This window comes from Antrostomus carolinensis, unplaced genomic scaffold, assembly GCF_000700745.2.
Source record: "Antrostomus carolinensis isolate BGI_N321 unplaced genomic scaffold, ASM70074v2 scaffold17771, whole genome shotgun sequence".
Classification (NCBI taxonomy): domain Eukaryota; kingdom Metazoa; phylum Chordata; class Aves; order Caprimulgiformes; family Caprimulgidae; genus Antrostomus; species Antrostomus carolinensis.
In genome coordinates, this window is record NW_010292183.1 from 1 (window position 1) to 13,832 (window position 13,832).

At 37.4% G+C, this 13,832-nt stretch overlaps 1 protein-coding gene across 1 annotated transcript; it reads right to left on the reverse strand.

The window, feature by feature from the left end:
- Positions 1 to 178: 178 nt before the first annotated feature.
- BRD9 (bromodomain containing 9) lies at positions 179 to 12,856 on the reverse strand (the record flags this gene model as incomplete). Its single annotated transcript, XM_029087192.1, has 8 exons — positions 179 to 311; positions 1,159 to 1,248; positions 3,432 to 3,607; positions 4,412 to 4,522; positions 7,858 to 8,002; positions 8,932 to 8,992; positions 10,806 to 10,938; positions 12,636 to 12,856. Coding segments are annotated over 8 exons (1,070 nt in total), but the record flags the coding sequence as incomplete, so codon positions are not given.
- Between the last annotated feature and the right edge of the window lie 976 nt (positions 12,857 to 13,832).

Sequence of the window (13,832 nt, forward strand, 5' to 3'; positions counted from 1 at the left end):
CCAACCCCCACCATTCTGTGTGATTCTGTGAACGGTCATATTGGTGTTCCACAAAGAGCGTACATCCTACAAGTTACAGTCTCAGAAAACATAACAGTAGAGCCTGTTTCCCAAGATGAAACAAAGCATTCAATAGTCAGACATAAAATGGAATTGTGAACGTTGTTGTGCAGTGGACCTTGCTGTTGGGTAGATATCGATTGATCCTGTCCCGAGCTTCATCTGCCGCGTGTTCCACTAGTGCCAGGACATGTTCTTCAGCAGTGCTGTCTGTCAGGCTGCACGCATTTCCCTCAGGTTCAAATATGCAACTAAGAAAGAGAAGAGGAATAGCTGTAGAAAATAAAAGCTAAAACAAAACAAAGTTCTGCATTGTGGGTTTACTAAATAGAACAATCAGTCCCACTCTTCTCCCACTGTCAAGCCTACTTCAGCATTTAAGTGGAATTATAATCAATATTCCGAAACTGAAGCTTTGCAGCAGAAGCTGAGAACTACAAAACTACTGAACTTCAGAAAATTGAATTGTTTCTGTACCTTGATGAGAACAAAGGAAGTATTGCAAAACAGAGATTGGGAGTAAAACTGCATTAATACAAGGTGAATGCTGTACGTGTCCTTAGTCTCCCACATGTGTGAATATGCTATTTTCACAAATTCCAAATAGAAAGATGCAGAAAATAAATTACATGATGAGGGAATGGAAACTCTGTAACTCTAATCTGAGAAAAAAAAAAAAAAACAAAACCAACAGGCTGTATTTATGAGGATTATGTCATTTAGTTGCTTGTAAAAGTAGGACACTGCTCCCTGTCTAACAGGGAGTCCTTTAATTCCTATGTTGTTAATATTGGCATTAGTCTTCCTAATCAGTATCAATCACATCATTCTCCCTTATTGAGATTACAGAATTTAACATTTATCTTTCAGTAGATCCCTTTTCATTAGAGCACCAAAACAATAACAACATAACAAATAAGCAGACCTAGGATGGAATGGGACATATCTTAGCTATTATATAGAGAAAGCTGGTATTGTAAGGGGAAGTGAGAAGATATCAGCAGGATATGGCACTCTTCATTATATTAAATATGTAAAATAAACCTTGTACATCAAACTCAGGGCGTTATGCGGACATTAGACGCTAGGGCCAAACACCTTAGGTACTGGGTAGAGCATCTCCTCACACCAATTCCATTTCTCTCTCCTGGGGTATCTTCTTCCATTTGCTTAGCTAAGAATTTCTCTCTGTATAGAGATTCAGATCCAATACGCAAGAAAGTTTTGCTATTAAAGACAATAAAAAGATCACAGGATCATACTATAATGAGACAAACGTGTTATACGAGTTTTTGTTTCATTGAAAGCTTAAGAAAGGGTGTAAACAGCAGGAAACTCCTCAACAACTGGCACTTTCCATCACACTCCACAGAATACTTAACGGACAAGAATTTTGAGAGAATGTTCAGAAGGTTGCAACAGCCTGGACAAAATTTTTAACAACTACTTATATACTAGGATGTCCAAGTGATCAAGTCACTTTTAAAACCACAGTACAGAGGTCTAAGCTGCTTTAACATTTTGCAAACACTGACTTTGGCTCTTTCTCTGTTTTTAACTGTGAAATATGAAGGTAAAAATATCTGCTATTACGTTTGACTCTCCTCCCAAAGCTCTTACTGTGCATCCAAAAAAAAGAGTATCTATCCTACTGATGCCAAAAATATAAGTGTTTAAAAGGTCAAGTTAATTAGAAAAAACAAATTAATTCCAACTGCTAAATTTACATAAACACATAAAGAAAAAAGAACAGGAAAGTAAATTTATACCACAACTCATTGGAAGGAATCTGGTATCAGGACACAATTAAAGGTCAGCTATCTGCATTGTAAGGTAGATATTAAAGAGAGCAGGACTGTATTGCTCAGCAGTCTCAATTTCTTGCTCTGTTAGCTATCTGTATTTGAAGAGGAGCACAAAAAAAGTGACAAAGCTACTCCTGTGATGGAGTTTTAGTAAAGATTAATCAGAAGCAAAAATCTATTAATCTGAGCACCACACAAACTAAATCATCATCTCTTTAAAAAAAAAAGAACAAACAAAACAACCAACCAAAACCAAAAACTGAACCACCTCCCCCCTAATCAAGTCTTGTTGATAGAAATGTAGTTTCAGTTAATTCCTATACATAATCCCTTAAAAAAAGAACAAATTACACTTTGATAATTCTCCATGATACAGCAACAGATGTGTTTCTCTATGCTGTCAGGAGAAGAGCTCCAGCCAAAAAAAATGACACAGTTTAAAATTATTTTTGAAGATACACGTTGCAGCCTCCTATTTCCACAAAACAACTGCACTGAAATACTGCTTCTTCCATCAGATGTTCAGGAGGGTTACAAAAATGCCTCAAGTGTAACAAAAACCACGTGGCTGATAAGAAATCTAATAATCACTTTCTACAAAACAGAGAGCATGAACTTGAAATAACAAGTCACATGTAACTTCTTTTGCTCTGGATATTTAAGAAAGAAGCCAGCAGAACATTATCTACATGATCAGATTATTGAAGACATGACTACTAATGTTATGTTACAGTTTTATATTAATAAAATTCCAGTTGATATAATGTTCTACTATTTCAACTCAACATCTAACCTAGGATGTCTATGTAAGCACACTGAACAATATAATTCGCTTGTAAATCACAGTTTCTGCTAAAATCTCCTCATAAAATAGAAAACAAAAACCTTTAATTTATCTAAAATTAGATTTTTAGCTATTAAAACTTGACTTTGTGACACAGGGGTGCCTATTAGCTGGAAGACAACTATTGCACTTCTTTTACAAAGAAGCTAAATAAGATGTTATCATCTGCTCCAGAAATGATCTCCTGTACCTCTATGTCCTGACAGATAAGAAAAAAATAAAATCATTTACTGATCTGAGGCCACTTTGTCCTCCCAGAAAGTTCCTGTTTCAATTTTGATACAGTCAATCCTTTTAGGGAAAGGGGGAGGGGGGAAAAAAAAACAAAAACAAAAACCAAAACAAAATGTGAAAGGTATTGAAAGGTATTTGTGGCTATGATAAAAATGAAAGCACATTTCAAGTCATCACGAGAAGAAACTACTAATTACTTAATACAGATAGAAAGAAGGGTAAAAATAAAATAACTATATAACTATACATTAATTGTAAGCATTTAAAAGAATACGCAGTAATTCTTTGAATTCTTTGCTTCAAGTTGGGAATCTCTGTGTTACTAAACTAGTTCTATAAATAAAAAAATAAATAAAATACAATAAAATTGCCCATTAATCCACAAGGATAATAGCTGAAAGGAGTTTTTTTTCCCCTCAATTCTTTGTCACTGTCTAATATTACAAAAACTGCAACAAACCAGTAAGCATGCCCATCAAGACCTTTACCTAATAACTTCTTTATTTTGCTTTTTGGATTTCTTGGTAGTCTCTGCTTGTACAGGAACAACTTCAGGGACAGGTTCCTCAACTGCTGTGTCTTCATCACCCAAAAGAGCTGCCTGCTGAGAAAAATCCATGTCCTGCATAAACGACATGCTGCGCTTCAAAGCTAACAGCCGTTCCTAGAATCAGAAAGGACAGAGCGGCAGGGACTTAACCTTTCCCTCATAGCCAAGATGCTATGATAATGGGATGGGATGGGAATGGCCATGGCCTTATTTTGTTCTTAATGCCTCGTTTCCAATGGCGATGCAACATGATTTGGTCATGGTAGCATGGCATCAGAATTGCTGCAGCCCAACTATTAAGAGAGAAACAAACAACAACAACAAAACTGCATATGCAAAGACAACTGCCTATTTTACACAAAACTTACCATAACTGCAAGACATGCACACACACACACACACACAGAGCAGCTCATCAAAATAACTTCATGTTACAAGCCAATAACTTCAGTAAACAAAAAAAACAAACCAAACTTGCATTTGAGTAAAAATTGTGCCTGCACGCACGCACCTGTGAAAGCCCTGAAACCTCCCCTACACCCACCCCATCCAAAAAGAAAAGCTTTCTTGTTTCTGCAGAAATAAAACTTAAAGGAGAGCTTGTCTGCAAAGCTTCAGCCAGAAGCAATGTTTTACCGTTGGATTTTATAGATGTGGATCTCAATTGCTTCCACTGAGGCCAGTGGAAGATGCTCCTACAGACTTCAGTGGTGCAGATGAGGTTGAGGAATAGGGGTGTGGTTGTAACGAGAATGCTATAAAGCCCTTAAATAGAGCAGCACTGACAGGCACTGCTATAATTCACCACAGATGGATGGAAACATTTATCATTGTTATTAATTACGTTCCTTGTATATATGACAAAAAAAAAAAAGCCCCCAAAGAGTTTCTGCCTTTTGTTTTTAATAGGTCTCTTACTTTGCTCATCATCTTAAAGCCTGTGTGTAGTATCTTCTTGGCTAGCTTGTAGTAAACAGTATCTGGTCTGTTGTAAGTCATTGCATTATCACACATCAGTTTAAAATCTGCCTGTAAAATACAAAACAAAAAGAACTGTTAAAAATCTCCAACTCCTTTGTTAAATAACTGGAAGATACTGTTCCATCACAGCAGCTCTGTGAAGAACACAACAATATTTTAGCAGCAGGCTCATGGAGTAAATGCAAGCCAAAAGGTAACACAGAACTGCAAAGGTTTGAACCCTTTTTGCCTCTTCAAGATGCTCAGTTTTGTTTGGAATTGGGGTTTTTTTGTTATTAAAAAAAACCAACCCCAAAACCAAAAACAAACCCAAAACTTTTCCCTGAATGCCAAATGTAAACTTTCCTCTTTCAAATGGACCAAATAGAGAAATTAATAGAATGACTGAGGCACCAAGGTAAGTACATTTTGGTGGTTTTCCCACCTTCTAAAGCAGAACAGACTTGAAAAATACAATGACATCAGAAAGATACAAAGTGTCTTACTTGTAATTTTAATTCTGGTAATTTGACTGCTTTTTTGGTCACTTGCACTAAACAAAAACAAACAAACAAACACAGAAAACTTCAAAGTATAATAAAGAGCCTTCTAGATGCTCATCACATACAACAAAAGAACAGAATAGCCAAGCCTGATTTTGTCTTCCCCTTTGAATGGTTACCTGTCATACAGAATTTCAAGTAATTTTCACTGATGCAAGTTCCCAAAACAAAAGTGCAACGCTCCACTATAAACAGAACCAAAAAAGATTTGTTGCAGATTGCAAAAGCTTTTTCTAGGGTGCCCTTTTTTTTCTAGTCATGTGCTACTGAACTGCAGCATAAAGCACATAAAGCATTATTAGAAGCTCTAGGAAACACTGAATTAAAAAGACATTATTACATGCCTCTGAAAATTTCTGAAGTTGGCAAATCAATAACCAGGAATCATGCAGTAGTCTTTCCAGGCACGTCACAAATTGGATCCTAACAAATTAAACTGGCGCCTGATTTAAGAATAGATTTTTCACTCTTAATAACTTTTCAATATTTAAACAATGATTGTTCAAGCAATTAGGTTTCATTTATTCTGTAGAAACAAATGCAAATGTTTTTTTGTGCACAAGCCCACTATATTTGATGCTATTTAGGCTTTTGAAAAGTTAACCCATTGAGTTTACAGACCAGTGAATAGATTTACCGAGACAAAGATTTTTGAAGGTTACTCTTGTGGTTGGACACAGAAATCTTTCTAAAAACTTACTCTGGCACCCAACATTTACAAAAAATAACCTTGCCCTTCTGATTAGATTCTGTAAAAAGAAAAAAACTGTTTTATTTCCTGTTTCCATACAGGGATGTCAGAGCAGTGCCCTCCTCATCATTGAGGAGTTGTCACTAAGCCCATACGAAGCAAGGAGGTGAACAGTTACAGCTGGTAGGCTGGGACTCGCTATGGCATTTAAGCCACCTGCCCTCGTTTGGTGAGACCATCACACAAACAGAGAAGGTGACACGGAGGAGCCAACTATGAGCCAAGAGGCAGATGAAGCAGCCCAGGTGAGCTATACATCTAGTGATGGCCTTTGGAGTCCTGCAGAAAAGGACAGAGAAGAGTTGATGGCTTGCCCGTCTTTGAAATAAACCCTTTTTCTGGCAGCAAAATTGATGAGTTTTCTGCAGCAATTTCCCCTCTTCCAAATGCAGCAAACAGTTCTTGCAGATTCTACTCTTAGATTATTTCCTGGCTCGTGACTAGCCTCAGCCAGTTGTAACAGGTATATCAGAAATTAAAGATAACGCTTGTTTTAGAAGGCAAAAAACCTATAAACTTAATTTCTGTATTACACAGAATTACAAAGGCATAAGCATAATTAGGTACACTCATCTATCTAGAAAGGGAGTCCAACCTCTTTGTCACTGAAGATGGACAGACTTCTAGCAACACAGAATCACAGAATGTTGGGGATTGGAAGGGACCTCAAAAGATCATCCAGTCCAATCCCCCTGCCAGAGCAGGAACCTAAATGAGATCACACAGGAAGGCGTCCAGGCGGGTTTTGAATGTCTCCAGAGAAGGAGACTCCACACCCTCCCTGGGCAGCCTGTTGCAGTGCTCTGTCACCCTCAGAGGTGTGGTTGCTCTGTCAACCATTTATTGCTTCTCAGAGTCAAACCAGCAGAAACCAAGTCGTTCCGAAAAAACAAATATTAATCTGTCAGTCTAAACAATACTGCGATTTTAACATTTTTTAGTTTGCTATCCCACCAGTTTCATTACTGCAACCTCACCTGCAACTAAATAGAGCCATGGAGCTCCTGTTCAAGCTTCTTTTTAAGTTGCTGAATAAGACAATCCAGAAAGCCAACAGAATTTAGAGACCTGAAGGCACTGCTGACAGCAATGCTATCGTGAATCCTTCTTTACTATTTCCTGTAAATCTCTATGCATTTAAAAAAAATAAATAAACATAACAAAACAGAATAATCTTTGTCAAAGCACCTACAGAAAACACAAGCCATTCTTTGCTCATCTTGCTGGACCTTTCTAAAGAAGAAATTAACTCCGAGAAGCAAGCCAGTGGCCTCTGCCAAGTCTCCTGTTATATCAGCATCACTCTAGGAAACAATAATGCTGAAGGCAGCTAACAGAACTTAACCCATCAGCTAAAGAAAACAACTTTCCTTCCAAGATCTGGCAATACCACAAAAAGATCTTATACTGCACAGTCTGTAAAACCACAATGCATCCAATAAAGTAGGACAGCAACAGCAGCGCACAAAATAACTACAGCAAGTTGCCAATCAACTTGCCAAGTAAGTTTCTGCCTAAAGATTATTCCAATGAAGCTACATGGAAAACAGGATAATTAAAGATAAAAAAATATGTAGTTGTTATTGAATCTTACACAAAATCATAGAATCACAGAATAGTTTGGCTTGGAAGGGACCTTTAAAGGTCATCTTTAAATGACCTTTGCTTCAGTATATCCACAGTTTTCTTGCAGACATGTCAAAATTGCCTTTTAATCAATCTAACCAGGTCTAGATTTAAACAAAACAAAACTAACCAAACAAAAAAAGGTCCTCCAGGAGGTTCCTCAACTGCTTAAGTCTCTGCAAGCGTCTTACTCATGTTCATGTCTAGCAGCACAAATTCCATAGAACTTTAGAGCATGTTCTTGGTTTCTGCAGTAATTTGTAGTAGAATCAGACAAACACAAAGCTTCCACACAGGGAAAAACAAAGCAAGAAACCCATTCCAACACACAGAACATACTAACGTGCTCAGTTCTGAAAAAATACTCATTAAAATAATTAACGTAAGAAAAGCTTCTGCAGTTAAAAAGAATCTTTCGTTCCTTACTAAAAAGTTCAGAAATAACTAAATCTCTGTCAATTCACCTTGAATTCAGTGACTGATTTGTATTCATTGGCTGCAATTTTTTCCTTCATGGTACCAAAATCCATGGGGTGCTTTATTATCATGGAATACCCAGGAGCGATGGCATCCGTGACTGGAAAAGCAAAAAACCCATGAGGATCTTTCCTAAAAATAAAAACAATATATTCAGGTTTTTTTTTTTTAATCAGTGAACAAAATAACTGTTTTTATACCACATTAAGGGTATAAAAAGAACAGTACTACTTTAAACAGAAAAAACTCTAAAAATACTCTCATAACAGAAGCATATCTGTAAAGTTTCCTGATACAGGAGACAATTTTTATTACAGATATGTAGACTTTTTGAAACAGATTCAGCTAGTTCTTGAATTACTTTACTATTTCTTGTATACTTTCTTGTCTCTATTTACACTCCAAATGGGTCTTTTGGCTTCACAGAGTAAAAACCTCTTCAATTCTTCTTGATCATCAGGTCCTCTAACAATAATTACAGTGTTTAGTATTTTCCAATTAGTAACAAATTCAGCTTATTGCTATGTAACAAAAAAGGCAAATGAAATATTTTGTTTGCTGTTGGCTTTTTCTATTTAAAAACCACTATAACATGATGTTCAGGGTTAACATCTTATGGAAACAATAAAATAAAAAGCCTCTCTAAATTAAGAGGATTATCGAGGAAGCAGGTATAGACTTGCTCTGATATCTGACTGAGGACACTGAATAAACCAAAATTTCATGGTAATAGTTCAATCTCTTAAACTATTAAAGTTCATAACTGTTTTTTAATACCTAAACTAAGTCATTAATATTTAATAAATTTATAATGGCAACATATCCTCTGCCCAAAACACTTCCCCATCATAAGCTAAAATTGCATAGTTGATAATAATTTTCCTCAATTAACCTTTAAAAACTCCCAGGCCTGACATGGTTGCAAAGGTTAACAAACATATTATCACCAGTCTTTGGGCACTATTTCCAAACAGAAAACTGGGATAAGGAGTTGTAAAGCAACAGATATAAACATGCACTAGACACTGCTGACACAGCTGTAGGTACAACGCACTCCATACCTCTGAAGCTGGCGAAGGAAGTGTTCCAGTAACTGCTGGATCGGTGTGCTCTCATTTTCAGCTGCAGTTGAAGACAGAAACACAGGTAAGAGCAATGAAACACAATACAGGTATATTTATTTATTTAAAAATATAAATACTAGAGAAAAAAAAATAAAAAAATCTTAACTACAAACTTGTACCAACCTGAAAGTCAATGGATTTCAAAGCAGAAGCACACCAGGTTTCTAGGCATAGAGTAACTGTTCCTTCTCCTTTACTACTCACTGAGTTTTTTTCACATTAAAAACTAGTAAAAATTACATCAAATGTAATGCTAAGTCTAGCAGCTGTAATACAATGTATTAATAAGGTAAAAGTAAGGTGTTACATATTTTTACAGGAAAACAAAAGTGAAATTTCATTGCTTAACTACTGCAGTTGGAAAAATCCACATTCTTACGATGTTATTGGTGCAATTTTAACGGTTTCTTTACCATAACACCCACGCAATTAACTTTTCTGAATCTCTTCAAACAAAAAGCAGAGTGACAAACAGATGCAGATTTGCTGGAAAGAGAGGGACTGATTACAATTTCACTTCCTGTACAGATTAAACAATAAACACTACACTTTAATTTCCTGTTCCATGCACGTACTTCAGAGAGACTGGCTTTAACGTGAACTTTGAAAGACTAAAGAAGCAGCGTGCTAAAATTCAGAATTAAAACTTCAACTCTTCATCATGCTGATGGCAGGGCGGTTGGAACTAGATGATCTTTAAGGTCCCTTCCAATCCAAACCATTCTATGATTCTATGATAACAGAGAGACGTTTCCCTTCTTCACCAGAACAGGTATACGTGCTTTCAAACTGCATTTTCCAAGCAGATGAAAATAGAAGCCTTGTCAATATAGATATCAGTTTTTAGCTTGTCATTTTTTTTTTAAGGCTCCAGACCACCCACAGACAAAAAGTTTTGACCAGAACATTTCAGTTACCCCTATTAGGTCACCTTGACAGCTGATAGACACCATTCCTCAATTTAACATGTAGTCATAATTAGAAAATTCCTCAGTAATTTACTTGACCAGTCAACAGGCAGCGTCCTAAAGACAAGACTTGATATATTCCTAAAGATTCACTGTTTGCTACTCAAATCCATTTCCAGGCATATGCATATTGAGATCATGATGTATTTAAAAACTCTTTGAAGTTTCCACTGGATAATGTTGAATTTTAACTACCAGGCAATGGCTACAGGCAGAGAAAGCATAGCAAAACCTGAAAGGATTAAACACGCAGAAGTTACCACACAGCTCCCAAGTATTTTGGCTGGTGATGAGAATTAAAGATTGGTAAATGAAAACTGGGGGGGAATTATGATCTTTAGAGACAGCTTATCACAACTTACTGCCATACTTTGGATGAACATAAGAGATACTAAAATTAAAATGCCACATGGGTTATACAAAAAAATACTGGAAGAACAGCTAAGCAGTCTTCACCAGATTGTTTCCCTTGAACAGAGCAAAACTTGAGTTTCAGACATTCTGACCATTGTTCTGTAAATGCTGAGGAAATGCAAAGGAGAAGGAATTAGGGGAACACTATGCACAATAATACCTCTGTACTAGCTTTATTCTGCCAAGTATCAGAAGCCAGAGACAGGTGTCCTTGGCAAGGTCAGTGACATGAAAACAAATCTACTAAAACCCAGAAGCACCAAGAGGAATGCTGATTTTTCCAATAGCAGAAAGTTCTGTATATCAGAAAAAGACAAAGTCTCTAGATTTCAGCAAAAGGTGATTTTACATTTTGGTACCTTTGACAAAAGCTCTGTTGTGCCTGCTTTTAAAAACACCCAAGATGATATAATTTTTCACACAGCTCACCTGGCTGAGTTCTGCATGCTCTGACGGGACGATCTGGAGGAGGTTCAACCTCCACTTTTTTCCCAGGATCAAAGTCATCAGTTTCTCCTTCAGTGTCACACTGTTCTTTCTCCCTTTTCCTCTTTTTCTCTTCCTAGCATATCAGGAAGAAGACAGATTTTAGAAGAATGTACTTGGAAAGTGCAATCCCATGTATCAAAAGTTAAGAGACAGTGATTTTTCATTTTGAATACTCAGTCTATACCTAAGCCATAATATGGTTTAAACAATACTACACACATTTTCACTGTCCCTTTTTCAACTTTCTTCTCTGACTAAAACAAATACTGTTCACCTTTTGCTCCTTTGTATTTAATACACTATTGTTCTATCATTAGTTACTGTACTTTTACTGAAAAGAATGTTAAACTCTGAAGCTACTTAGATGTAAAAGTGCACGATAATAAGCTACACCAGAGAGCAAAGGAAGTTAATTTACTATTCAGTAAAGATCAGTTTGCTTTGATCAATGTGTTTTTGTTATTTGGTGCATTAAACACGACTCAATAAAGCAGGCAATAATTTAGGCAGCCTACAAAAGAACCATAAAAAAATGCTCTGTAACAACAGTGGCAATTAGCAATCTTTTCCTCAGCCTCAAAACAAACACATGCCTGAGTCATCCCTATCATCTTACAGTTATTATTCACGTTCAAACAGAAAAGTACGCTTTTGTTAACCTTGTTTAGACTACAGTTTTGTTACTTATCTATCCACTAGCTTCTTCTGCATGCACTAATAATGAAGTTCTGGGGAAAAAAAAAATCCAAACACCACCTCCCCCCCCCCCCCACACACACAGTTTAGCAAAAGTAGAACAAATAATTCAATTTGATGCTGTAAGATCTCATATTAAAGACACTCGGCTTACTACGCTTCAAGTCCCAGTCATACCCTTAACTAAAACACTTGAAAAATGTTTGTACAAAGAATATTTTCCACTATCTGTCCTGTATTCAAGGGCTTCTGAATGATCCCGCAACATATATTTCAAGTAATAGAAGCCTAACAAATAAATCAATTTGAAATGACAGATGTTAGTCACACACACACACACACACACACATAGTAGTAGCAAAAAAGTGTCATATGAGTGTAGTAAAACCATACGTCAGAAGAGAATTTAGAAAGCAGAGAGGTCAGAGAATCTGTAGTACACAACAGAAATCTTATTAAAATTAAATTGTACAGGTAACTGCATTATCAACAGCTTCTTGCTCATTTAAATCTAACTCCTAAAGGTTCAGCACAGGCAACCATGCTATTCACTACTAACAAAGCCACAAAGCCCAGCATTGCAGGTACTTCTACACAAGATTCAACAGAGCAGGTTTCAGAAAGCTGTAAAGATATCAATGTCCAATAATGTGGCATATCTCAGGAACAAAAATGCAATCGAGATTTACTTGAAAAGCTGAAAATACCCTCCTCAAAAGATGGCAAAATATGTTTCTGACCTGGCTGAAACACAAAAAATCCAGCTTAAAAACAGAAGGATCCATACCGACAGACAAAACAAATGGGTAAGAAAAACGAGCAGTTACAAGAAACAAGCTTTCACTTTGTCCAAAAAAGCATTACAGGGATATCTCTTTTAAATGGGAAAAATACACCAAACCACACATGGGGGTTTTCTACATCTGTGAAGCACTCCAAACAATAAACTGCTTGCAACACTGATTTAAAAAAATAAAAAGGTCTGGAAAGTCTGGTACTCTGTACAAGATTTTAGATCTGATAAGCAAGCAAGAAGACAACTGGTATGTCTGAATTCTAAAAAACACAGCTTACCTTTCTCTTTCTTCTTTCCTCATCATCTAGGTGCTTTTCTTTTTCCTTCTCAGACTTCTTTTTCTTTTTCTTCTTCTTTTCTTTATGTCGTTCTCGCTCATGATCTGATCTGTCGTCATAGTAACTAGAATCATGTCCTGACCCAGAAAGTTCAGTCACTTCACTTCCGCCAACTTTCAGCACCAGCTTTAAAGGTTTTTCCAAAGGCTTATCCACATAATCTAAATTAAAAAAGCAACACATTTCGTAAATGCACAGGGAGGTGTGTGGTGGTTGCACTGGGTCAGCACTGGGCTGAGAGCCAAACACAGGTGTTCACTCACTGCCCCCTCAGGGGAGAGAATTCGGGGGCAAGGGTAAGGAGACTTGTAGGGTGAGATAAGAACAGTTTAATCATTCAAATAAAATAAAAATTAAAATAATACTGATATTAAAATAGCAATCACAATAATAGTAATAATAAAATATGCCAATGAGTGGTACCCAGTGCCATTGCTCACCACCCACCAACCAAGCCCGGCCCGTTCCCAGATAACGTTCCGGGAGGAGCCACAATCCCGAACTGAAACCGCAATCCCGGGAGAGCCAGAGCCCGAGCCAAAGCCAGAGAGAGCAAGAGAGGAAGAGACCCTCATGGATCTCCTGCCCATGGGGACAGGAGATGGAACAGCCCCTTGGCAGAGCCAAATGCCCATGGAGCTGATTCATTTCAATATTCCTCAATATTGCCCTTAGATCTGGCACTTGTAGACAAACAAACCACAAAGTCCTTCACTTCCAGTGACAAAAATTAAAACATGGGTGTGTTATCAACGTTCTTCTCATACCAAATCCCAGCTGAACCCAAACCCCAGCGCTGTTCTAGCTGCTAAAAACAAACCAGCTCTGTCCCAGCTGAAATCCAGGCCCAGGTGACAGCACACAGCAGTGACTGATGCTTCTTCTCGACACACTGTCTATAAGAATTTGCTGCAGTTTCAAAAAACACCCAATAACATTCACAAAGAAAAATAAGAGCCAAGACTAACAAACTCAAGCTGAGAAACAGCTGCTGAGCACATTTTCCATCGCGATTTCCCACAGACCAGGCACTAACTCCTCGGCTTTCCCTGGAAACACCCCACGGTCCGTGTCAGAGGAGCCCGAGCGCCCCTCACCCAGCGCTGGGGCGCGACGGGCCGGGCAGGCGGCTGCTCC